The 25,478-nt window shown below is 54.8% G+C and overlaps 1 protein-coding gene across 5 annotated transcripts in view; it reads right to left on the bottom strand.

The window, feature by feature from the left end:
• The window catches only part of TNS1 (tensin 1), a 254,365-nt gene extending 229,327 nt beyond the window's left edge, over positions 1–25,038 (bottom strand). For 2 of the 5 annotated variants that reach the window (XM_049888125.1, XM_049888126.1), the window contains exon 1: positions 24,791–25,037. In XM_049888125.1, the coding sequence (XP_049744082.1) occupies positions 24,791–24,946 (156 nt within the window). In that variant the 5' untranslated portion in view covers positions 24,947–25,037. Of the gene's footprint in view, positions 1–24,790 lie in introns of all 5 variants that reach the window. The other 3 variants (XM_049888124.1, XM_049888127.1, XM_049888128.1) reach the window with 3 other exon arrangements.
• Between the last annotated feature and the right edge of the window lie 440 nt (positions 25,039–25,478).

Below are 25,478 nucleotides of genomic sequence, written 5' to 3' on the forward strand. Positions count from 1 at the left end.
GGCGCAGGGGCAGGAGGCAGGCGAAGAAGTACTTGCCCCATCGGATCACGCAGGAGAAGCACCAGCTCAGCCGAGTCATGTCGACCTGGACGGTGGGCGCCCCGGGCGCGAGGATCGGAGCAGGAGGACCCGCTGCTCTGGGCGCAGAGCTGGGGGGGCGGGGGCGATCACCCTAGCCGGGGGCTCACGAGTCCTCAGCCCCGGAGGAGCAGCCAGAGCATCCGGTCCCCTCTAGCGGCAGGAGCGGGGCGGGGGGCCCGCGGCGCCTCAGCGACGCGGCTCCATCGCCCCGGAAGCCCCTGCGGGCGGCGTTGGCAGCCGCAGGGCGCAGACCCCTCGGGGACTTCCTCTGGAGGCTCACTCTCTCCGCCCCTCGCCCGGACAGCCTCCACCCGCCGCTTCCCACGGGCTGGGGGGCGGGCGCAGGCACCCCAGCAACTTCTGGGCTCCGGGAGCCTGCGGGGAAAGGCGGGCCAGGCGGGCCGGGGCGGCGCCTGGTGCGGGGTGGCCACCTGCGAGGCAGGGAGCGCGGCAGTGATGGCCCGGCGGCCGCGGCGGCGGCGGCGACGGCTTGTGGTCCAGGCTGCAGTGAGTGTGCGTGTGCGCGCGTGTGTGGATCCCCTCCAGATCGCACTCCAATTCCCATATTGCTCCCCAGAGCATAATGTGATTAACTTAAAAGGAGGCCACCGGCTTGCTTCCACGACTGGAGCAGAACATCCATGCGCCCGGGTATGCACAGGGGGACACTCTGTACACAACTGGGACCAGCTGCCCCATCCTACCCCAACCTCTGATCCTGGCCACACCCGCCTCTTGTGCCTGGATCTCTCTCCAGCCAACCTGGGGAGTGAGGGAGCTCTGAGCACCTGAAACATACCCACAGGTGCCTCAGAGGCTGAACCAACCCTGAGGGCTGAGCGCCTGGATGGGCAACCTCCAGCTAAGGCTGAACCCTCCTGCTCAGAAATGAGTGGCTCACCTTTCCAGCTTCCACCTCTCTGCCCCAAGGTGTCCACCTCCATCACTAGCACCAGCAGGACGGAGGTGATGGAAGCTTCTCTGCCTCTGCAACATTCAGCTGATGCATTATGAGGTGAACAGGGTGAGGGTCCCCTCAGGAATACTGTTTGGGGTCACCATACTGTGACCCTGGACTTAGGAGAAGGGAAGAAGTGGGGGAAGTGCTGGAGAGACAGAGACATAAGAGACAAAGGCAAGGAGAGATAAGCAGAAGAGTCACAGACAGGGAGCCTGGGGTGGGGGAGAGGTGAAGAGCCAGCCATGAGCTTCACCCCTGGTTCTGTTGCTGCAGAGACTGGGTGGGCAGCCAGCCAGTCAAGCCCAAGAGAAAAGGAGGGGGAGGGGCTGCAGCCCACAGGATCCTGCCAGGGCCTCTTCCCAGCCACCACTGGAGCTCTGGCCAGGTCCCTCCCTCCCTCTCAACCCAGCTGCCTGTACTGCTGGTCCCTGGGCTTCCCCCAGCACTATCTCGGGACCATTTTTCCAGGTGATGCTGTCTCGCTGTCTCTTTCCTCCCCTGGGTCTCTTTCCCAACATGTAGGCTGAGGACGTTTGAGTTTTTGAGCTAATTCCAGGCCCCACCCCCACCCCCGTTTCTGCATCCCACAGAAACGAGGCAATGGGAGGCAATGGGGTCCACCACTTTGGGGGGGGAAAGGATATGAAGTAGCGGCCAGTAAGAGAGAAGGAAGAGATTCCTGCTGCTGTGTGGGTGGGTGGAGAGGGGTGTTAAGGCAGACTTGAGGGTCTGTCAGCCCCTAACAATCCCCCAAGCAAGGATGACCACCATCACCCTCTCCCACACAGGCTCTGGATGAAAGCCTGGAGATAGACGGAGAGGTAGTATGGTCCCCCATTAAAGTTAGTCCATGCTTTTGTCCATGCCCACGACCTTGGCAAAGTGCCTGGCAGCTGAATCTGTTCCAGTCCTACAGAGGGGGCCTCCCCCCTCTTTTGGGGGCCTTCACTCCCCACAGCCTCCCCACTCTGGCACCAGACAAAATGGGTAAGGCATGAAACATGAGGAAATGGGGTTTAATCCACAGCAAGAGGGACAAAGTTTAATTGAAAGGAATCACTTGTTGAATTTGTAAAACAGGAGAAAGTTCTTCAGATAAGATTGGCTAAAGTGTGGCTCCTTGCCTAGCAGGATGAGATGACGTTTTCTTAAGAGGATTCTTGAAGTCTTCCCAACAGTTAGGGCATGAAAGACAGGCACTCAAAACACAAGGAAGGAAGGAAGAGTGAGAGGTGGGAAGAAAGAGAAGGAAGCGGTGACTTTATGCAACCCTTCCCGACATGCGGATCCTCTGAGTCCCTGGAAAGGGCTCAGAAAGGCAGAGAGTCCTTCATTTCCACCCACTGCCCGGCAGGAGGTGTCCTGAAGCCAATGACCTTCCAGAGAGAAAGGGAAGAGGCTGAGGCTGATGGGGATATGAAGTCAGACATGTCACTGCCTGGAGTTTCTCCCAGTTTTCTCCTTCCAGCCTCTGACCCCACCCATGTCCCACAGAGCTTCATGCCAGGTGTCTCAACTCTTGAAGGTCAATGTAATTCTGTTCTCCTGTGCACAGCCCTGTCAGGATACAGAAATAAGTGAACCGCAACCCTGCTTTCAGGGAGCTTGGAGCCTCATGGACGGATGTCACAATCCTCTGTTCTGTTGGTATCACCACAGGAGGTCAGAATCCTGAGGGTAACAGCTCCAGGATCCCTAGACCCTGAAGGGCCATTCAGAAACCTCCTAAAAAGTTCTAGCAGAACCCCTCAGCTTTCTCTTTCATCAAACCTCATGTGTATGGGGAGAGGGGGAGGGAGTTATGATCCCAAAGCTCTCCTCTCAACCTCTATCCCCTTTCTCCCTCAGAATACTCAGAGCACTCAGTTTAACCCACTTGTCGTGGATTAAACTCAGAGCACCAGAAACCACATCCAAGACCTGGTAGGTGCTCAGTGAATCCCTCTGAGCATCAGGGACCTAGATGGAAGGTTCTACCAGACACAGGGGACCACACATTAGAGGCCAAAAGTATGGAGTGAGTGAAGGACTGAGGTGAGTTCAGCCTATCACAAAGACCTCACGTTAGACCCCAAACCTCTCCATAGCGCACCTGTGGGCGCCAACAGCAGCCCCCAGCTCTTCACCACCCTTTCCTCAGAGGAGCTTTTGAAGAGCTAGCCATCATCCTCAGGGACTCCTTGTCCCCCTAGGCATGCAGCATGGCTCTTTCCAGGCTCTCACAGACCCTTGGCCCATACCACAGCCCTGCCACCCCCTGCACAGCCCTTCCTCTCGATGGTGACTGAGCCAGACTGGGAAGCGGGGGCTGCACTGTGGGTCTGGCCAGCGCCTGAAAGAGGAGGAAATCCTTCTCCTCACCACCCCCCGCCCCTCCATGCTCGTGAAACCCAGGGACCCAGGTTCTGAGGCAGGCCAGGGGCGAGATTCCAGGGTCCAGAGCCAGGCAGGATGGAGGACACGGTTGCAGAGAGGGGACTTCTCTGGCCCTTCACTCCAAGTTTTCCCTGGGTCTGGGCTAGGAGCCCCCACTCCCCCCCCCCCCCCCGAAAAGCTAGAGAGGAATGGGAAACTTCCCGGAGGCAGCCGGGGCAGGTGTCGGGGAAAGAAGAGAGCAACTCAGGACTGGCTAGCCCCCTGGATACAGGCCATGGGAGGAGGGCCCACCTGGATCAGGGAAGGCACAGAGCTTTCTCTGTCCCAGGTCCCCAGGGGCCTTGTCTGTGGGGGGACAAAGACGGCTCCTGTTAAGGGAGAATCACTTAGGTATCTGATGGGAGGCTCCAGGTCTGGCTTTCACACCCAAAGAGAGAGGCACAGAGGCCACTCCCTGGGGAACTGCCAGCCTTTCTCCTTCATCAGATGGGACAGCTCCGGTAAGCCAGCTAGCTCTCCACTCCCCCCACTTTCTCACAACCAGAGAGGGAGCCATTCCTCCTGTGGCCTCCAGGGGGCTCTCATGTGAGTCTGCTCTCCCAAGCTGGGTTCTCCATGGCCTCTGAACCTCCACCAGGGGTGGACTTCACCAGCCATATGCATAGTTGAACTCCCCAACCATATACAAAACTTGCACCCAGCACCCAAGTCCTCTCTCCATGCAACAGAATAAGGGTTCCTGCAGAGCTGGGGCCCCTTCTCATATCAGGCCATATGCCTCAGGGATGCCCCCTCTGGCCACCCCATTGAAGTCCTCCCCTACCCTCCAGTGGCCCCCAGCTGCTGTCTGTAACCCCAGTATGTTTACTTCTTTATAGCAGGTAACACTATCTCTTATTGACTTATTTGCCCACTTGTTTGCTCTCTCACCACCTTCCCCACCCAAATATCAACTCCCAGAGGATCTATGAGTCATTCATGGTTGCACCCCCAGCACCTAGCATGGTGCCCGCACATGGTCCATAAACATGAGTTGCTTGATAGGCTGGTTGCATGAAAAAAAGCAGGAAGGAAGGAGGGGGGAGGGAAGAAGAGGGGAAGGAGAAAGGGAGACCGGCCACCCCTATTTCCAAAGCCACTGGGTTCCTCCCCCAGCCCTGGACTATGGGCCAGTGGGGACTGTCATTTTTCATGTTCTTGCTGCTACAACCAGGACAGTGAGGTCTTTATGCATCTGTACCCCGACCCCCACGGCAAGGGACCCCCATCTCCTTGTCAGTCTGAAATGGCTCCCCAATCTCCAGTGCTGATTTCAGTTAGACTTGAAAAAGACCCAACAGCTTCCCCTGCTCCCCCCATTCCAACATATTCTATTTACCTATGAGGACACAGAGAGGTAAAATAACTTTCCGGGGTGACAAAGCCAGAAAGCAGCAGTGGCAGAAGAGGATCCGGCCCCCACTCCTGGTCCAGTGCTTTTCCATAGTACAACATTGCAAGCTGAGGAGCAGAAGCGAAGGGAGACAAGAGGGGTAGGGGGAGGACAGGAACTGTCTCTCTTGCTACAGATATCCCAAGAAGGTGGAGCCATAAGTTCTCTTTCTCCCCTTCACCACCATGAACCCAGGTCTCTGGCCCCTGACAGGCAGAAAGTTCCTCCTGATACCTAACCTCCATCCCTCTTCTCAAATTCCAGGCCATTTCCTCCTAGTCTGTCTTGCCCAGGGAAGGAGAACAGCTTGGTGACTCCCTCTGCACAATAAATGCCTTCAGACACTGGCAGCTCATTATTCAAGCCCCCATCCCCACCCCACCCCTCTCTATTCTCCAGGCTGAGAATCCTGGGTCCTCTGGGCCTCTTTCCAAAGGCTTCCATCTCTGCCCAGCAGCCGACATGATAAATGGTGGGTGGGGGAGGGGTGGGGCCAGGCCTGGAGTGATGGCGGGTATCGATCTACTGGGGAACCCACAGTCCGGGCTCCCTCCCTGGGCAGGTGGGTGGGAGGAAGGCCAGAGCATCTGGGGGGTGGTGAGAACAGGGGCCCTGAGGTCATCCTGGTCATCCCTCTGCCCCTGGGGCTTTCGTGGCAGGGCCCAGCACAGAGACTGCAGCCTTGGGAGCTGAGCTGCTGGGTCTGAGCCCAGGATCCTGCAATGAGATTAAAGCAGGGACTGTCTAATTGATTCTGATGGGACTGGGAGAGGGAGGGAGATGAATGGAGAGTACAGGACGAGAGGGCGGAAGAGGGGAGGACTAGGGAGGGCTTAAGTCTGGGAAGCCCAATTGCATCAGAACTAGCTAATGCAATTACCATTCGCCCCCACCCTCCCCTACCGCAGCCCTCTCCCCTTCCTGGGAAACCAGCCCACTGGCTGATCTACCCCTGAACGGGGCAAAGAGGGTGGCCGGGTGTGGGAGGCACAGCGGGAGAGGAGCTCGGTTAAAGCCCCCAGTCCTGGGAACCAAGAGGACACAGAAAGGTAACTGCAGTGACGGGGACCGGCAGACAGTTAGAGACAGCCAGAAGGAGAGACAGGCACGTGGAGGCAGATACAGAGAGATAATCAGGCTCTCTGCCTACTCGGATCCCCGCCTACTCCCTCCATCCTCCACCCTGCCCCATCCTGCTCCCCTCCACCCCCACCCCTCTTTTGGAGACCACTGTGTTTGCCCTGTGAGGAGGGGGTGGGAGAAGTAGGGCCCCAGGACTCTAGGGCTCTGCACTCCCTCCAGGGCCCTCAGCCTGTGCCCTGCAGACAGGTCCAGGGAACTGTGACAAGGAGAGCCAGGAGAAGCCAGGCCAGGGAGACAGGCCCCAGACGGACCCCAAGGCTGAGACAAGGACAGGAACAAGGAAGGAAGCAGGGCCTCCAAGAGAAACAACCAACGATAGGAAAGGCAGCCGAGCTGAGGCAGGGTGTCAGAGTGGAGGAGTGAGAGAAACCCCAGTGAGTGGAGAAAAGAAGACAGAAGCAAATAGAAGGGAAGGAGGCAAATGGGAGGAAAGGGGCATGGAAGGAGGGGGAAGGTTCCTGACTGTCTCATAAACAGCAGGGAGCAGCAGTGAAGGGCCAGCTTCTGATTGAGGGGAGCAGTGGAAAGGAATCAAAGAAAGAGGAGACAAAACACAGGGTGCAGCTGCCAGCCAGCAAGAGAAACTAAGGCATGAAGCAAGGTAGACCTGGCCTTATTCCCAGTCTCCAGGACTAATCAGGGCCAAGGGCTCCCATGGATCCTGCCTCCCCAGACTCAGACCACTGAAGGGAGGGACCAGAGGGGAGTAAGAGCAGAGATCCTCAAGGGGCCACCTGCAGCCCCTTGGTTATGAGCCAGGTACCCTGGGCCAAGGATCTTAGGCACCTGATTCCTGATCTAGAATAGGCTGTAGCTGGCATAGAACGAGCTCCTGGGAGACATCAAGCCCACCCAGATGTGAGTCTTTGCAGAAGCCAGGAGAGATGGGCACCTCAGTGCATCCTGGCTGGACCCTGCATCCAACATGGGTAAGATCCCCATGTCCCCTCAGACCAAGGCTGGAGGCTCCCCTGGGGCCTGCGGACTTCCCTTCTCTCCGCTGACCTGAACGGTACAATTTGATATTCTCTTCCCCCACCCAAAGGCTCTCAGGCCTTGGCACATTCTGTCCTCACTCTATCTGACAGCTTCCAAGCAGGTAGAGCAGGCCCACTCCAGGCACAACAAAGAAGAGGAGGTCACTAATACAGCTTCCCTTGGGCAGCCCACCTCAACAATGTCGGACCCAGCCCTCCAGATGGATGAGCAGACCCAAGGGAGTGAGCCTGACTCAAAGAAATGTGGAAACATCCTGGGCTGTGTTTGGGGTTCAGCACTTCTGGGAGCCTCAGTTTCCCAATCTGGAAAATGGGTACTGCTACATTTGCCTTTCCTACCCCCTAGTGCAGTTGAGGAGCCCTGGTGGCTCAGTGGTTAAAGAGTCTGGCTGCTAACCAAAAGGTCGGCAGTTCAAATCCACCAGCCACTCCTTGGAAACCCTATGGGGCAGTTCTACTCTGTCCTCTAAGGTCGCTATAAGTTGAAATCAACTCAACGGCAACGGGTGGGAGTGCAATTGAGAGGATGCCAAGAGAAAATGTATGGGAAGTGGAACTTCCACAGCCCCCCCCCAACCCACTCACCTCCTAAAGAGAAGGATCAGGGCACAAAGTGAGTAAAGAGTCCTAGAAAGAGAGCAGGATCCAAATCCTGCCCTGACACTTACCAGCTGTATGACCTTGGGGAGGTTATTTCCCTACTCTGAGCCTCTGTTTCCTCCTCTATAAAATGGAGACAAGGATCCTAACCTCATGGGGTAGTTGTGAGGATTAAATGAAGTGTGAAAACGCTTGGCACAGGACCTGAAGCATGACAGGTACTGGAAAAATGCCCCCCAAGGAATTGGGGCACCCTCAGGGCTACTGGGCAATATCTTGAAACCTGTGGCTGGCGGGGCACCCAGCGGTGACTGCAAAAGCAAGTTCACACACAACCCTTCTTGTCTCTGCCAGCTGCACACTGACCACTCCACCCCCACCAGACAGACACTCCCCGCCAGAACCCTCGGCAAGAGCACCCTGTCTGGAACATGCTGTTCACACCACCATGCAGGGAGACCCAGCAAGAGGAGGCCAGAACAACGGCGCTCCAAGATGCTGGAAGCAGGCCAGAGGAGAGGTAGAATGGGGGTACATGGGCCCAGAACAGGCTGGAACCCAAGAAAGGAAAGGAATTGGGAGATGCCCCTCATGCAAAGAAGAGAGAGGAAGAAGCACAGCCATGATTTCCTGAGCTTCCTCTGAAGAAAAGCAGGAAAAAATGGGTTACAACTGAAGCAGGAAACACTCAAGTTAGACAACAGGCAGAAACTCCAATAAGGTATCATACTGCCAGAGTAGGAGGCCCCTATTTTTGTCTTACTATTCCCCACTCTCCTCTTCTAAACTCCAAATGGGGCTTGAGTCTTCAACTTTTCAGGCTCAGCATAAAACCTCAGTATTAGAAGTCCTTGCTCACCTTAGCAGAAAAACAGGCCCACCCTGCTCCCCAAGTCCCCAAAATCTCCATCCTCACTCAGCCCAGCACCCTCTGTATAGATTCTCTTGCAGAAACCAAAGCCCATTCCTACCATTCATGGCCATCTTAGATTCCCTGGCCACTTCCCATCTAGATATCAGTACCTCATCCTTTAAAAATCCCTTCTCCAACCAGTCCTGGCCTGGGCCGCTCAGACCTGGTTCTGTCTAGTACCAGCTTCTCCCTTTCCATAAGTTTTCTGTATCTGGGAGACAGAGTGAAGGTGCACAGGCTGAAGATGAGGGGGGCTGTGCAGCAACTTGGAGGCCCGAGCAGAGTTATCTTAGGAAAAGGCTGATGGAATCATTATTGTTCCTCAAAGTTTGGAAGGCAGAGACTTGGTTCATGGGGCCAAAGGAAGGGAGTGGGCCTGGAAGTAAAGGAACTGTATACTGTATACGGAAACCCTGGTGGCATAGTGGTTAAGTGCTATGGCTGCTAACCGAAGGATTGGCAGTTCGAATCTGCCAGGCGCTCCTTGGAAACTAGAGAGCAGTTCTACTCTGTCCTATAGGGCTGCTATGAGTCGGAATCAACTCGAAGGCACTGGGTTTGGTTTTTTTTTTAATACTGGGTACAACTATATACTCGACGGCACTGGGTCTGGGTTATACAGCTATACACGTGAAAGTGGTGGTTCAGTGGTACAGTTCCCACCTTCCGTCCAGGAGACCTGGGTTCTATTCCTGGTCGATGCGCCTCATACGCAGCCACCGCTCATCTTTCAGTGGAGGCTTGCATGTTGCCATGATGCTGAACAAGTTTCAGCAGAACTTCCAGACTAAGATAGGCTAGGAAGAAAGGCCTGTCGATCTGCTCCCAAAAACCAGCCAGTGAAAACCCTATGGCTCACATCGGTTTGATCTGTAACCAATCACATGGATGGCACAGGACCAGGCGGTGTGCTGTTCTGTTGTACAGGGGGTCCCGGTGAGTCGGGGGCCGATTCCATGGCAGCTAACAACAACGGGGGAAGGAGCCTGCAGCCCGTACAGCTTCCCAATCCCAGCCTCCCTGCCAACCCTGCCCCTTTGCCGGTGAGGTAGCCTCAGCCCAGAGAGGTGAGGTGGATACTTCTGGGTGAAGTTGGACAACTGAACACACACGTTAACTTTTGCTCCTTCCCAAAACCCCATTAAACAACAGTAAAGGGAAGTTTTATTAAAGCATAACCCTAAAGGAAAAAAAAACAACAGGAAAGGACACAATAGCTGAGTGGGTGTTCAGCGGGTGTTCACAGCACAACCCTTCCAGCTGTGATGTACTACATACTTCCGCTAGATCGCCAGACCCCCCTCGATTTAGCAACTAAAGGGTAATTCCCGGCCAGCAGGAACCTCTGAGCCTGCTCCAGGCTCCTGGCCCCGTCCCTTCTGATCACTTGTTAAATATTTTGATTATCGCCCCTAAAAACAGTGTCAAAATTCTGGAAGTGATGGGTGAGTGGGAATCATAAGCCTGAGAAAGCTGAATCCCAAACTGGCTCTGGGAAAAGTCAAGAAGCCACCAGACTCATAGTACAGAACCCCAAAAGGCTCAGGATTGGGGGGCATCAGATACCTTTGGGAGTGAGGTGAAACAAAAGCAAAAGCAGGAGGATTGGTAGAACACTGAAGAGGTGATTTTATTTCCAGATCTCCTCTTCAACCCCAGCAGAAAACAGACAGGTTTATTCCCTGGAAATAGTAAAACAGCAGGCCTTAGCCTGGGGGACAGTTGAGGGCATGGATATTACTGATAGGAAAGAGGGAATTAAGACAGTGTTTACTTACTTTGTATGACAGGCAGCTAGGCCAGCACCAGCACCACCACCACCCCACCCCCACGGGCAAAAGGTGGAGACTTTTCTGGGGGATCAGACAAGCCAAAAGGAGAGCCCCAAAGATACTGACACAAGAGTTTTCTCAATGAGGCAGACCAGCCAGACACCCTGGAGCAAAGCCCTAGTGGATCTATTCCCTCCCTTAGAGCAAACAATCTGCCCTTTAGTGCCCCACCTTAAATATGAGCCAAAAACCAGGCTCCTCAGGCAAGTGAAGAAAGCTTACAGATAAACAATAAAGACCAAGAGCAACCTGAAGGAAGCAGATGCAATGCAGGGAGTAGAAACCCTCAAAACAAACAATTATTATCCTCAGAGAGATAAAAGAATTGCATCCATGAAACAAGAACAGGAAGCTATCAAATAAGAATACTCAGAGAATGACAGAAGAAAACAAGAAAGCTCTTAGAAATTTTAAAACCATGAGTCCCTGGCAGAGCTGATACTGAGCCCCATACTAGGTACCAGCTCATACTTTCCCCTTCACCTACTCCTCACCAAATTGGCAAAAGCTCAGGCTCTCCTCTCCCAGAGGCTCTGCAGACAGCTCAAGGCCCAAGAGTTCCTAGTGGAGAGGTTTGGAGAGATCTAGAGACAAGAGAGGAGATGGAGACCCAGAAATGGGAAGGGCATGCAACAAGCTAGGAAGAGATAGAGGGGCCAGGGGCTAGGGCTGAAAAGGAATGGAGGCTACCAGCCTGGTTGGGCTTGTAAAAGATGCCTTCCAGAACCTTGTCAACCACTGACCCAGCTAAGATTTGCCTAACAGTAGCCCCAAGAGGTGGGAAGCCCCCATATTCCAGGTAGGAAAGTTGATGTTCAAAGAGGTTGAGCTACTGCCCAGAGTCTAAGGCAAGAAAGTGCAAACCTGAGAAAGGAATTCCTGCCTCTTAGCTCAACCTGAGTGCAACAAAACCCTCTAAGGCCTGGAGTGTCTCTACCTCCAGTCTGAGAGCCTGGACTTGGGTTCCATCCTGGCCACCAGTACTTACCAGCTATGAATCCTGGGTTGATCCTGGCACTCAGCTTGCCTCTCTCTGCCTGCCGTTTACCCACTGGTACTAGGAGGTCCTTCCCAAGAGTCGTTGGGGCCCATGGCCTTCCAACCAGGCTTCTGACTGCAGCAGGGTGGTGAGAGGCCCAAGGGCCCAGCAGAACATGTTCCCAGAAGAGAGCATGAGGGACCTTGTGAGCTGGACCTTGCCTCTGCCCCAGACTGCTCTGAAGCCACACCAATCATGGAACTGTTCTTACCCAGGACCCAGTGGGCAACCAGCCACCTCAGTGTTATTCTAGACTGTGGGGTCACCAGCTGGCCAGGGTAGAGGTGAGCCATGGCTGAGACTGAGGCTTCGCATGGAGACAGCACCTAGGGAGGGGGTCCCGCCGAGTGGGGGAAGGGCCAGAGCTGAAGGAAAGGGGGAGGAACAGGGCCCGGGGCAGGCAGTTAGGACTGCGGAGGCCTGAGTTAGGAGCAGAAGCCAGGGAAAGGCTAGAATACTGGGGGGCCTCCTGGACCTGGCATGGAGGGGTGGGAGGGGGCCTGCATGGTCTCTTCTCAGTGAGGGGGGCAGTGCCAAAGGAAGCAGATGCCAGGGTAAGAATAAGGAACAGGCAGCCAGAGAGTGGCTGCGGAGGAGGAAAGAAGTGGCAGGGAGGGAGAGGAGAGACAGAGACGGAGAAACAGGCAGAGAGAGAGAGAAAGAGGTAGGGGTGGGTGAGGGCTGGAGAGTCAATGGCTTGGTCCCCTACCTCACCCACTCCCAGGCCTAATCTCCCCCTCCTCAAAACACCGCAACTGTCTCTCTTCTCCCTCTAGGACCACTCAGCCTCAGTCCAGGAGCCCCAAGAATTCCTATGCATCTCTGAACCCCCTTCAGAACTCCTCCCTGCCCCTCAAGTTACACGCAAAAGACGCCAAGCTGGGACATGGAGACACACACACACACACACACACACACACACACACACACACAAGGCCTCCTGGAAAGAGAGGGGATAATGGAGAGGGGTGTCCTTTTGTGTCCCTCCGGGCCTTGGGAGCTCAAATCCACACAAAGAGCTTCACAAACGGCCTCTGGCCCACAGAGGGGGAAATAAATGCAGGGAAGAAGGGGAGAGGGGTGACCCCAGAGCTGGAAATGCCCAGCAGTGGGTCTGGGAAGCAAGATGGAGCTGTTCTCACAACCACAGAGGCGGCTAAAGGGCTTAGGAGAAGGGGGAATAGAAGCGGCGGGATGGGGCTCATGCTCTCAGGGCGGCGGGGGAGAAAGCTGGGGCCAGAAGTGGCTTCCTGGAGGAGGTGGTCAGAAGTGCCAACCTGCTGGAGACAACTAAGGGAGAGAGAGGCTGGGCTTCCCCACCCCATCCCCAAAGCAGGTGGCAGCCGCAGACCCCCCGCCCCATTCCCCAGACTGCCTCAGGTTTGTCAGGGAGAGGGGGGTGGGTGCTTCAGAGCTGATTAGAGGGCTGCAGGGGGAGTCCCAGGTGAAAAACTGACTGGTCAAGCAAGATAAGGATCTCTTGCTCCCAAGGGACCTTTGAGAACAACAGGAATCCCCTTCCTTTGCCCCTACTATGCCCACTCTCCTGGCTGAGGGGGCTGCCTGCTCAGCTGAGAATGGGTGAGATGCAGGAGAGAGACTGGGCGAGCACAGTGGGCCAGGACTCCTAGTCCTGGCTCTCATTCAATTAATACTGAGGAGACTGTGCACAAGTCACCGCCCTGAGCCTCAGCCTCCCCATCTGTGAAATAGGTTAATAGCACCTTCACTTTTTCAGGGCTGTCATGAGCATCAAGTGAGGCTCCACTTAAAGGCATTTATTATCATGGTTGCTTCATGACCTCTGACCTGCCTGCCAGGTCAGAGCTCCAAGTCCTGGGCTCTCCCCAACTTCTGGTCCCACTTTCTGAGAGGGCTCAGAGAGAAAGTTCCTAGCCAAGCTAGCAAGTGAGAAGATCAACCAGATGACCTCAAAGCCTATTCAAGGTAGAGAAGGAAACTGATGTCTATTGAGTCCCTGGTAAGCCTGAAAGGAGCTTGGTGGCACAGTGATTAAGTGCTTGTTTGCTAACTGAAAGGTCAACAGCTCGAACCAATGAGCTACTCCACAAGAGAAAGATATGGCAGTCTGCTCCCCAAAAGTTTACAGCCTTGCAAACCCTATGGGGCAATTCTACTCTCCCCTATAGGGCTACTATGAGTTGGAATTGACTTGATGGCAATGGGTTTGGTTCTGGGTTTTTCATGTACTGGGATGTTCCATATATTAACTACCTTAATGCCCTCGGTAACTGTCATGGATTGAATTGTGTCTCCCAAAAATATGTGTCAACTTGGTTAGGATGATCCTCATATTGTGTGGCTGTCCTCCATTTTGTGATTTTCCTATATGTTACAAATCATAATCTCTGCCTGTGGTTAAAGAAGATTAGGGTGGGATGTAACACCCTTGCTCAGGTCACATCCCTGATCCAATGTAAAGGGAGTTTCCCTGAGGTGTGGCCTGTACCACCTTTTACAAGAGACAAAAGGAAAGGGAAGCAAGCAGAGAGTTAGGGACCTCATACCGCCAAGAAAGCAGTGCCGAAAGCAGAGCGCGTCCTTTGGACCTGTGGCTCCTGCAGGGAGAAGCTCCTAGTCCAGGTGAAGATTGATGACAAGGACCTTCCTCCAGAGCTGACCGAGAGAGAAATCCTTCCTCTGGAGCTGACACTCTGAATTTGGACTTCCAGCCTACTAAAAAAAAATACTAGACTGTGAGAAAATAAATTTCCCTTTGTTAAAGCCATCCATTTGTGGTATTTCTGTTATAGCAGCACTAGACGACTAAGATAGTACCTTTGCGAGGCAGAAGTTATTATTCCCATTTTCCAGATGAGAAAACTGAGGCTCATACAGCTAGTCACTGGCAGAGCCCAGATTTGTAACCAGATCAGCTGGACTCCCGGGCCCATGCTTTTCCACCATGTTTTATGCCATGATGCTCTGTGCTCATCTGTCCCCACCTCTCACCCACAATCCCTGAACCCCAGAGAGGAGCATCCCAGAACAGCCTTATCCCCCCACCCGCACCCCCACTGACCTCAGGATTCAAGACTCCAGATTGCAGAGGGTGGCAAAAGAGGAAAAGGAGATGCCAGCGAGAAGGCAGTAGGGACAGGCAGGACAGTGCTATTTGCCCTCTGTGTCCAGGAGCTTGGCATCTACTGTGAAGCAGGTGTGTCACTGCAGCCCAGGGCGGTGGGCTCTGTTATCCCCATTTTATAGGTAAGGAAGCTGAGGCTCAGAGCCATTAAGTAGTTTGCCCAGGACACCCAGCTAGAAAATGGTAAGGTAGGTACTACCCAGCTGCCTCACCCCCAAGTCCCTGCTCCCTCCACCACATGGCTTCCTCTCTAAGCTGAAGCCTCAGAGATGTAATGTGAGTCACAGGGAGCCCAGGGGTCCTGGGGAGGGGTTCAGGGGCACCTCAGAGAAACTGCCCCCAGAACACCACCCCCAGTGCACTCACCACCACCACCCCCCACACTTGCTTTACTACAATTCCATTAAGAGGCAAGGGAATAAATTAGCCCTGCTTAGCATATTGAGTGGCTGGGGTTCAAGAGGCTGGACTGTGTGGCTCACACATCTCAATGCAGTCTGCCAGCTACAGCAGTGGTGGGGAGCTCATAGGGCCAGTGAAGGCGGGGACAGTTTGGCCGGTGCAGGGGCCCTGTCTGACTTCGACCTCAGCTAATTGTCCAGAAACACTCTCTCCTGCTCCAACTTCATTTCCCTAATGGTGCTGCTTCTTAGCAACCGCTCTCTGCACCCCTGCCCCACACTTCAGCCAGCTCTGGCCAGCCCCAGAGGACACCAAGGTTAATGTCAGGGGTAGAGTCTCCCTGTTCAGCTCAGGAATGAACTTTGGGGTGGGAGCTCCGTCCAGGGGGGAAGGGGAGATGCAGATTCCTGAATGTCCAGTCCAGTGCAGATTCCTGAATGCCCTTGCCCCAGAACCATCACTGACCTAGTACACCTGTGCCTTGGTTTCCCCCTCAGCACTGAGGCACCCCAAGCAGGAAGGAGAGATGGGGAGGGGACCAGAGAGGTGTGTCAGAGGCCAGGTGGAGTCAGCCCTCTACCCTAAGCAGGACCGCTCCATTGTATACAACTGGGGTAAAGGGTATTGATTGACTCAACAGCCAGGAGTCAGCCAGAAGCCAGGCCTGGAGCCAGGAGGCCTGGCAGCCAGGCTGAGCAGGCCCAAGCCTAAAACGGAACATGACAGCCTAGGGGCCCAGGCTGCTGGCTCCTTCTGAGCCTTGGGTCATCCCTAGCACCAGCCCCCAAACCACTTCAGACTCCCAGGACCAAAAGCCCTCTCCCTCTCCTTGTCTCAAAGCCTGTGGTGACCACAAGAATGCTCCTTGCAGACCTCCAGCTACTGGGATAGGCTGAGCAGAGGGCCCCAGCTGCTGCACGCTTTGAATCCATTGCTCTGTTTGCTGAGGCCATACTCCTCAGGCGACTGCCCATCAATGACAAAGCGCAGTGAGATACTAAGGCAGATGTTCCTGGGACCTTCTTTGTAAACCAACTGCAGCTCAAGGACTCCCTGTTGGGTAACTGAACTTACTTTAGGCTGATGGAGGCCTCTGATGCCTCCACCCAACCCTCCATCCTCCAACATGGTCTGAAGGCCCTTCAGCCTTCCCTAGCTCCCTCCCTGTTTCAATCACCTCCAGCATTTTCTTCTAATAAAATCCTTGCACGTTCAATTCCATCTTGTTTCTCAGAGGAACAAGACTAATGCAATCTCTCAATAACAATAAAAGCTACCTTTTATTAAGTGCTATCAGTATACGCCACACTCTACTAAAGGCTTTTAAGGGCAGCTGAGAAACCAAGGCACAGAGAGGTTACACGATATGCTCAGGGATGCACAGCCCTAAAGTAGCAAAGCCCAAAAGTAGCAAAGCCCAAAGCAAACTCAGTTTAACCCGGAGTCCGCTCGTATAACCACTACCTCGTACTGTGTTCTTTATGAGGGAGATGCCATCTATTCCTGCCTCCTGGCTTTTGTGGGGAGTAAGAGGATGGGAAAGGAACTCAGATTCCTGAAGGACAAGGCAGGCTCACAGAAAGAAACTGAGATAGAGCATGAGAGAGAAAGAAGGCAGAAATGAGACAGGAGAGAAGGGCCAGCTCTGGCCCCAAAGAATCCTGCTCCTGCAAGCCAGAGCACCTCCCCCTCCCCAGGGCAGGGATGGGTTGGTGGGTTGGTGGGTTGGTGGGCTGGTGGGTTGGTGTATGGGACCAAAGGAAGCAGAAGAGGAAGGAAAATGTGGCCCTAGAGCACTTTCCGAACCCACCTACTTCTTGCCATCCTTGCCCAGCTGCCCCCAGCCTGTCCTCCCAGGCATGTGAATGGGGTGTGCCAGAGGTGCTCAGCCAAGAAACTCTGCACCCAGCCTCCTCGGAGCACCCGGGTTCCTGCCCACCCCCTCCATTTCTCATTCCCCAACTCTTCCAGGGCAGGACTGACAGGCCTAGCCTGGGCTTCAGGGTCCCAACAAAGCCAGGCCTGTCCCCTGCCCAACCTCCGTGGGAGTGACGTCTGGGCTGGGCAGCAGGCAAAACTCAGCCAAAAGGATATGGCCGAGAGCCAGCCCCACCTCCTCTAGGTGAGTTCCTGGCTTAACTCCTGGCCTGCCAGACCCAAGTTTTCAGGGAGTTAGTTGGTGGGTGAGGGGGCTGGTGGAGGTGAGGTCAGGGGCAAGGAAGGGGAATGAGCCTCCAGGGGGTCTACCAAGGAAAGAGGGACTTTCACACACCCCCAGTACCCCACCCCTATACACACATCAACATACACACATATATATCCCCCACATCCTACTTCGTCCAGCCACTGGGGAAAGACCCATCAGCTGCCTCCAGTCACCCTACACCCACCCTTCACCCATCCTCCACCCTGTGCCAGGGATAGTTTCAGATCTGGAGTTCCTCCCTAGTTGGGTCTTCCAACAGCTATGGCCCAAATTCAGCTTTAGCATTCAAGGCCTTCTCATGCTGACCTCCTCATCTTTTTTCCAGCTTCTGATGCTGCTTCTCCCCTCCCACCCTATACGCCACCCACAATCTGGCTCCCCGAATGCACCACATACTTCCACACCTCTGACTGAAACGGGCATACCTCCCCTCCATGTTGGTGGACTTCTACTCCTCATTTAAGATCCACTTCAAAATGTCACCTCCTCTGTGAGGCCTTTCCAGACTGCGCCAGGCAGACCAGGCCACTCCCTGCTCTAGGGCCACATAGGCTTGCACACAGCCTGCCTGAAGCACTCAGCATATTGTCTCAGGATATGGTGTTTGAACATCTACCTCCCTTGCTGGGGCCACCCAAGAGAGGGCTAGGGTTTACGCAGTAAGCTGATGTGTGTATATGGTACGTGGCAGATGGTGGAGTGGACAGAAGGGTAGATGAGTAGAAGAAAGGAAAGATGGATGGTATAAAGATGAAAGGTGAATGGGTAAAAGAGTAGATGGTGGATGGATGGATGAATAGGTGGGTGGAAAAGTAGATGGGCGGAGAGATGGGCAGACAAATGAGAACTAAGAAACTTCTACTGGCTGCAGAACCATGCTACACATGGGCAGCAGTGCCCATGGGACAGCCAACTGAGGCTTTGTTGGAAGACTCTGAGAACGGGTCTATGGACCCACCAGGCCACTCCTGACTCTTCTGATTTCAACCACGGCAGGAGGAGTGGGGTGATATGGGATTTAATGGGGCACCCAGAAGTTCCTGAGAAGGCGGTACTGGCAGGAATGCCTAGAGGAGCCAGGCAGAAGCAAAAGTTTGTTCTGAGGCCAGGAGACAGCCCCCTCTGGCCTCCTTGTGACTGCCACCCACTGCCAGTACCAGCTGATCACCAGGATCTTATCTCTCTTCCCACCTTCTTCGAAGCTCAGAAAGTCCTTCTGCCAATTGACCTCCTCCAACTCTGCAGATACTCCTGTTTGACATCCACCCAAGGCTGAGCTTGGCTGAAGCTGGTCTCACCCTAGCTCCCACCCCCAACCCCACTCACCCAGAGGAGCTTAGGCCCAGGGCAAACCCCAGCGTTGAGGGAGAGATCACAGATTCCAAGGCAGAATAGCTCCTCTCAGTGTAGAAGGCCACACCTGCCCATCGCTATCCCCATCTTGTGCTTGTCCTCCACCCAGGTTCCCTCTCTCCTTTTCTCTGGGGTCTCTACCTGCCCCACTTTCACTATTCATCCACCCATCCACCCATCCATCCACAAACCTCACTGAGCTTCTATATGTGGCAGGTCCTTTGCTAAGTTCCTGGGATACTAAGTTCACTAAAACATGACCCTGGCCTGAAAACACTGGCTCATGAACTTATTGAGGAGATAGACTTATCAACATATACCCCTAGAAGTACCCCAATACTCTCATATCTCTGCCTAGAAAAAAAAAAAAAGTTTTTTTTTTTTTTTCTAGAAAGGAACACTAAATTGGAGGTCCCTCCATCCCTAATCCCCGGAGTGGGTTTGGAGACCCTGTTGCCAGCTCTGGGCCTAAGGGCTACTCAGGCCAGGAGTAGGAGGGGCTGGCCAGAAGCACCAGGGCTGGGGGTGGGGGATGAATTTAGGAATCAGGGCTGGGATAGTCAGCAAAGCGGCCTGAACCCTTGGCATCGGCTGGGCCCTGTTTGCTCCCCACCACTACTCAGCCTCCATGCAGATGGCAGCCTGTGTTTTCCACGCTCAGGCTACTGCCCCTCCAGGGGCTGCCTTAGCTTGCCTGCCCTTGGCGCTGGGCTCTGTCCTGGTGCCAGGGCCCCTTGGCAAGCACATACATCAGACAAGGAAGCAGTGGCTGGTTTCTTACCTTTCCAGCAAGAGGGAAAGTCTAGAGGGCGTGGCCCCATCCTCACCTTCACACCCTTCCACCCCCACCAGGGACCCAGGCCTGCCCCCCAGAGAATGGGTAAGGTGGCAAAGGCGGTCAGCTGACACCCATCCCCATTCCTACTTCAGGGAAGGTTTTGAGAGCTTTTTCTTCCTTCCCATCCTGTACCTGAGGCCCATGCTGGATGGGTAGGGGCAGGATGAGAACGGTCGCTGCAAAGTGACATGTTAGGGTACTGGAGAGACACCCTCTTTCCCCAGGGTGTCTCTCGTTCTGTTGTCAGGATTCCCACAACGAATGATTCCTTATGGAATGAGTCCTCTGATTCTTGAGAGGTTTGGGTCTTCCAGTGACATCCATCAAGATGAAGGGATGAATACGTCTGACAGAAACTGGAACTTATGATCACCACAGACACGCAGGAAAATGTTCATAGCAGCACTATGTGCAATGGCCCCAAACTGGAAACAACCCAGATGCCTGTCAATAGCAGAATGGATAAACAAATTGTGCATATTCACAAAATGAAACACTACCCAGCAATGAGAAAGAAAGATCTACAAGCACACACAAGAATATGGATGAAATTCACAACCATAATTTTGAGCAAAAGAAGCCTGACACCAAAAATGCACATATGTACACAAGATGTAATCCATTTACATAAAGTACAGTTCTACTCATAAGAAGTTCTATAACAGGCAAATCTATGCTATTAGCAGTTGTTGTTAGCTGACATCAGGTAGGCCCCTGATTCACGGCGACCCCGTGCACAACAGGACCAGACTGCTGTAATCCACAGGGTTTCCATGGCCGATTTTTCAAAAGTACATCACCAGGCCTTTCTTCCCAAGGCATCTTAGTCTTAGTCTGCAAACTCACTGAAACCTGTTCAGCAACACACAAGCCTCCGCTGACAGATGGCTGGTGGCTGCCCTTAAAGTGCATTGGCCAAGAACTGAACCCAGGTCTCCTGCATAGACAGCAAGATTACTATCATGGAACCACCACTGCCCCCTATTAGAGGTTAGGACAATGAATAACCCTTAGAGGAAATTAGGAACTGGAAGGGAGAAGGGAGGGGAACATGTGGGTGTTGGTGATGCACTATTTCTTGACCTGCCAGCTGGGTATATGGGCACACGGGTGTGTTCAGTTTGTGAAAAGTTTGTGCACTTTTCTGTATTTATGATAAAAACCATGAAGGAACACCTGATGAAGCACCTGATGAAGCCTTATCAGCTACCATCTTTGTAAGATAAAGGGTCAGGAGCTGAGAGTAAGTTAGGCTAGAAACCAAAGAGTCATTTTCATGCGTCCCTCGTCTTCCTCTCATCCCACCCTCAAGCCATCTCTGCGTGCTATCCTTTCTCCACCTGAATCAGTCTTGTTCTCACCCAGTCCTCTCCATCACCTGCCACCCCTCTAACCCAAACCGCCATCCGCCGTCACCAGAGAGTGCAATTGCCTCCCGTGGTCTCCTTGCTCTGTCTCTCGTCCCTTCCCTCCTTCCAATCCTTATACCCACAGCCTGGATAGGAGGGCTCGTGGGGAGCCAGAGGAACCCAGGAATTCTTTTTTAAAATTCTGTAGGAGGGCACACCTCTTCTGCATCTCAGGACCTAGACTGCATCTCCTCACTAACTGCTACTTGTACTTCAGTTCTTTGCTTAAATGCCACTTCCTCCACCGTCCCCATGTAAATCTGATCCATTTACTCATTAGGTGGTTTACTTTCCCTCTATAGCACTGTTTCCAATGATGCATTTATTTGTGCAATTACTTGTTTATAGTCTGTCCTATCGCTTCCACTGGAGCCCCTTTAGCACAAGAACAGGGGCTGTCTGCTTTCCTGCTGTATTCCCAGGTCCTAGCTCAATGTCTGCTTATAGCAGATGCTCAAAAATATTTGTTGAATAAATGAATGACCAAGCCCCCTTGACTTGCAGGCAGCCTCTGGGAAGACAAAAGTTTCATCTGTAGTCAAAACTCCCACTTGTTTGGGGCCAGGACACCTGGGTTGTGGTCCTGGCTCTGCCACTCACTTGCTGCATGACCATGGGCAAGTCATTTCCCCTTCTTGGGCCTCAGTGTGTTCATCTATGAAATGCAGGATTGGTCTGGAGCAGGATCATGGTGAGCTTGAAGTGGTATATGACATTGTATGTTTGTGTGGTGGCTGAGTGTGTATGCCTGTGTGTGCGTGTATGTGTGTACACGTACATATACACTTCTCTAGCAAGAACATCATTCATAGCTTTCATCAGATTCTCAAAGGGATCTGTGACCTCAAAAGGTTCAGAGCCACTAACCAAGATCAGTTCCAGCTCTGGGGGTCTATGACTCTATATAGCTAGGAAGAGAGAAAGACAGTGTGATTCAACCCTTAGCTAGAGGGAGTCAGATTAGACCCCAAAACTTAGAAGATGCCACAACAAGCATGCAGGGGAGGCTTCAGGACCTGACCTCCCCGCTCCAGGAACTCCTAAACTCAGCGGACTCTGAGCTGGAAGCAGAGGGGCCAGACAAGCTGACCCCAGGAACTGGCTTTGGGAGGGAGGAGGTAGAAACAGCCCAGAACCTCCTCCTCTCTGCTCCTGACACCACCTGACAAGCACCCACTTGTCCTGGGATACAGTGAAGAGCAAAGAGGCGAGGCTGGCACCTGGAGATGCCCTCCAGGCCCCTTGGCACCTGGGTCAGAGAAGGTTTGGCGGGAATTCTCAGGAGGGGGTGCCAAGCCCCACCCTTCCTTCTCTCCAAGCTGGAGGACTGGCATTTGGGACCAAAGGAGGGCTCTGAGTACAGGGCAATTGTGGGAGCCTGGGGAGATTCCTGTGGGGATTCACATCCAGGTACTGGTAGTTCAGATCTGGACTCAGAGGCACGGGAGCCAAGGTGTGCAGTCATCCTCCATGCAAAGACAGGGAGCAGACACCAAAACTGGGCCAGGGGAGAAGAGTGGCATGGGCAATGGGGGCCGGGGGACGAGACAGCCTAGTAGAGAAGAGAGGGCAATGTGGTGTGAACAGAGGACAGGCTGCTTAGAGGGATGGGCGCAGCAGCATGGCAGGGGAGGTAGGCAGCATGGCCTCCCTGGAGGGGGAGGAGAACAGTGAGGCTGGGACGGAGGGGTGGAAGCTTGGTCAATGGAACGTCCAATGGGTGATACTGTCTATGGCAGTGGGAGGGCAGCATGGCCCATGTCAGGAAAAGTGGCACGTCTGTGGCAAAAGCGTCAATAGAAGTGCCTTGGCCCAGAGCCCAGATGCCTGGTACCTTCTTTGCCCTGACTCCTGAGCGGGAGTAAGCGCCCAGGAGATGTTTACCTGCCTCAAGGACGTGGGGATCACGCCTCCTCCGGTGAGGGCCCAGGTGAGAGGCCACCTGGCTGCCATTTCCTGGGTCACTGATGTCTCCTGAGAGTTGCAATGTGAACAGGGGGCCTAGGAAAGTGGGGGAGCAGCCAGCAACAGCATCATCAGCTGGAGCCGGTGACAGGGTGACAGGGGACAGGGTAGGGATGTAGTGGTATCCGTGCAGATAAAGGAGGGGTGAGTTATGGGGGAGTGTCAAGCTCTCAAGAGGCGGCTCAGAAACCAGCTCATCTGAATGCAGACAGACTCTCATCCCCACCTCTTTCCCTGTAGCTGTCACACATACTTACACACACACCTCTCCCCCTCCTTATCTCCTCTCCTTTCTCCCTGGGCCCTCCCCCTATCTCAGCTCTGACCACCTGTTCCTGTTCCTATCCCTGCCCATCCTCAAGTGGGAGCCCACCACATGTCAAAGCTGGCCTGTGGCGGGGCGGGGAGGCGGGGTGGCGGGGAAGAGGCAGGGGTAGAGAAAGAATGGAGAAGAGTCCCCAGCATCCTAGGTCCTAGAATGAAACCACAGACCAAAGAAGGCTCAGGGACAAAGCTGCAAGTTGGGAGAGAAAACTAGGAGCTAGATGGTCTGGGCCCCAGGGGCTCTACCAAGCCCAAGGGGTGGGGACTGTCAGCAAGAATTCAGGCACCCAGGGGTCCAAGATTCCTCCCAAGGTCCTCTGAAGCAACCCCCAAACACCAGGAAATGAGTTCAGACTCCCAGAGAGAAAACTAAGGTTGGTAGAACTCTCTGGTAAAAGAGGGTCTGAGACAGATATAGACAAGGGAGGGAGGCTGCGAACTCACCTCCCCCTGAAACCCTCAAAGACAGGGAGTTTGTGAGACTGAGGCAGGGAAGGAGCCCTGATGACTTCTGCAGGGGCCCTAAGTCCCGAGGTTCTGCAGTGTCAACCCCCCTTGCTCTGGACACTCTGCTCCTTTGCCAAGGTCATGAAGCAGGTAGTTGGGGTGCCCAGCCCAAATCCCTGGCCCTCCACCCCAGGTTCCTAAACTAGGCTCAAGCCTTCACCAGAATCACACCTGTGACCCCAGATACCGTGAGGGCTTAGGCAACAACTACGCCCCACCAAGCCTGTCCCTCACCGGGGTGATGGCCGGGAGTAGAGCCTCGGAAGGCTGGAGAATTCAGCTTACAAGTGTCCTGCACTGTGTCTGACACTATGGCATGTGACCACAAATATGCCATAATCTGAACCCTGGAGGAGAGTCCAGTCTAATGGGGCAGACATGTCACTTGGGCACACGCACACCTGCCTTCACTGGCTGCCACTGAGGGGGGCTGGGATGTGGCCCCTGGGATGGGTACATTTTGTACCCATCTCCTCAACCTCCCTGTGTGCCCCAGGCAGAGGGCTGTAAGGTGCCAGCATAATCCAAATCCCAACGTAACAAACACGCTTTAAGAGGCAGCAACCTTCCCAGCCCCCAAACAGGGAGCCTGGCGCAGGGATATTCAGTCCTGAGTGACCCCAGATACCTCCTCCTCCTGGGGGCAATTTGTGCCCCTTCCTATTCCAGGCCTGGTGGTTGTGTCGTCCCCCCCCCCCCCCCCCCCCCGCCACACACCTCATCCAGAAAGTACACCCACCTACCCCACCCCTCTGGGTCAGTTTCCTGCCGCTACTCTGCAAGACTTCAAGACTTACTTGGGACAGAGAACCCAGGGGTGAGGGGTCAGCTGTCCCCACCATCCTTGGTCAGTTCTTGCTCCTGTGAGGCCCTCCCTGGCTCAGAGGCTCCCTCGCTCCTGGTTACACAGCCCTGGCTAAGGACAGCTGCTGCCACTGCTCCCCGTGGGACACACAGTCAACCCTGGAGGAGGGGGGAAGTTTAACCCTTTCCCTGCCTTTCCCCAGCTCTGCCTGTCTTGGGTAGCCCCTAAGCCTCACCAGATTTATTTGTCCCTTTAAGGATCAAGTCTTACCTCACCCTCCTTCCAAGCGCACAGGAGACCCAGGTGAGACCTCGGTATAACTGGCAGCCCCCTCACCTGGTCCTGGCCGAGCCCTTGCCCCTAGGGCAGCCAGCCTTTGTTTGGCCCTTGCCCTCCCCAACCCCCATCTCCCAGCCTGTTGACTCCTTACCGGCCTCAGATCGGTCACCCCCTCCCCCACTTGGGGCGTCCTCCCACCCAACACACTCCTGGAACCCTACCTGAAGCAGTAGCAGCCTCCTTTCGACGCTGGCCGAGCCCCCGGGCTCCCAGCGCTCGCCCGGTGCCAGAGCCCGGGGACACCCCGAGGGCTGGGGGCCGTAGGGGGGCCCGGGCTCCAGGGCCTCACAGCACACCAAGCTCACAGTGCAGCCCATCCGGCCGGGCGCCCGGCGGGCCGGGGGCGGGGACGCGGGTGTCTGGGGAGCCGGCCCGCCCCCACCGCCGGGGACCGCTCGGCCCAGCGCGCCTACGCGGTCGGGAGCGGCGGCGCCCCTAGCCGGGCCCCCGCCCAGAGTCCGCGCCCTCTGGGCCCGCACCGCCAGGAAGCGCGGGAGTGCGAGGTTGGCGACAGGCGGTGACATGGGCGCCCGAACGCAGCCAGTGACGGAGCGAGACCCGTGGGCGCGGGTGGCGAGGGGAGGGGCGGCGGCGGGGGTCCCTGGGACCGGAGAGGCGCACGGGCTGCGTCTGGGAGGAACAAGAAAGAGAGCGACGAGAGAGGCTAGAAGCAGATATGGAGAGAGAATGAGAGAGAGACAGAGAAGGGGAGACGGGGACAAGGGGGACAGAGATGGGGGGACGGAGCCTCTACATGACAGAGACCAAGACCCACAGTGGAAGAGAGACAGGCAGGGAATCGGGAGAGCGGGAGCCACAGGCCTGGCCATGGAGCGTGCCAGCGTTTAC

The sequence above is a fragment of the Elephas maximus genome, chromosome 6 (genome assembly GCF_024166365.1).
Source record: "Elephas maximus indicus isolate mEleMax1 chromosome 6, mEleMax1 primary haplotype, whole genome shotgun sequence".
NCBI lineage: Eukaryota > Metazoa > Chordata > Mammalia > Proboscidea > Elephantidae > Elephas > Elephas maximus.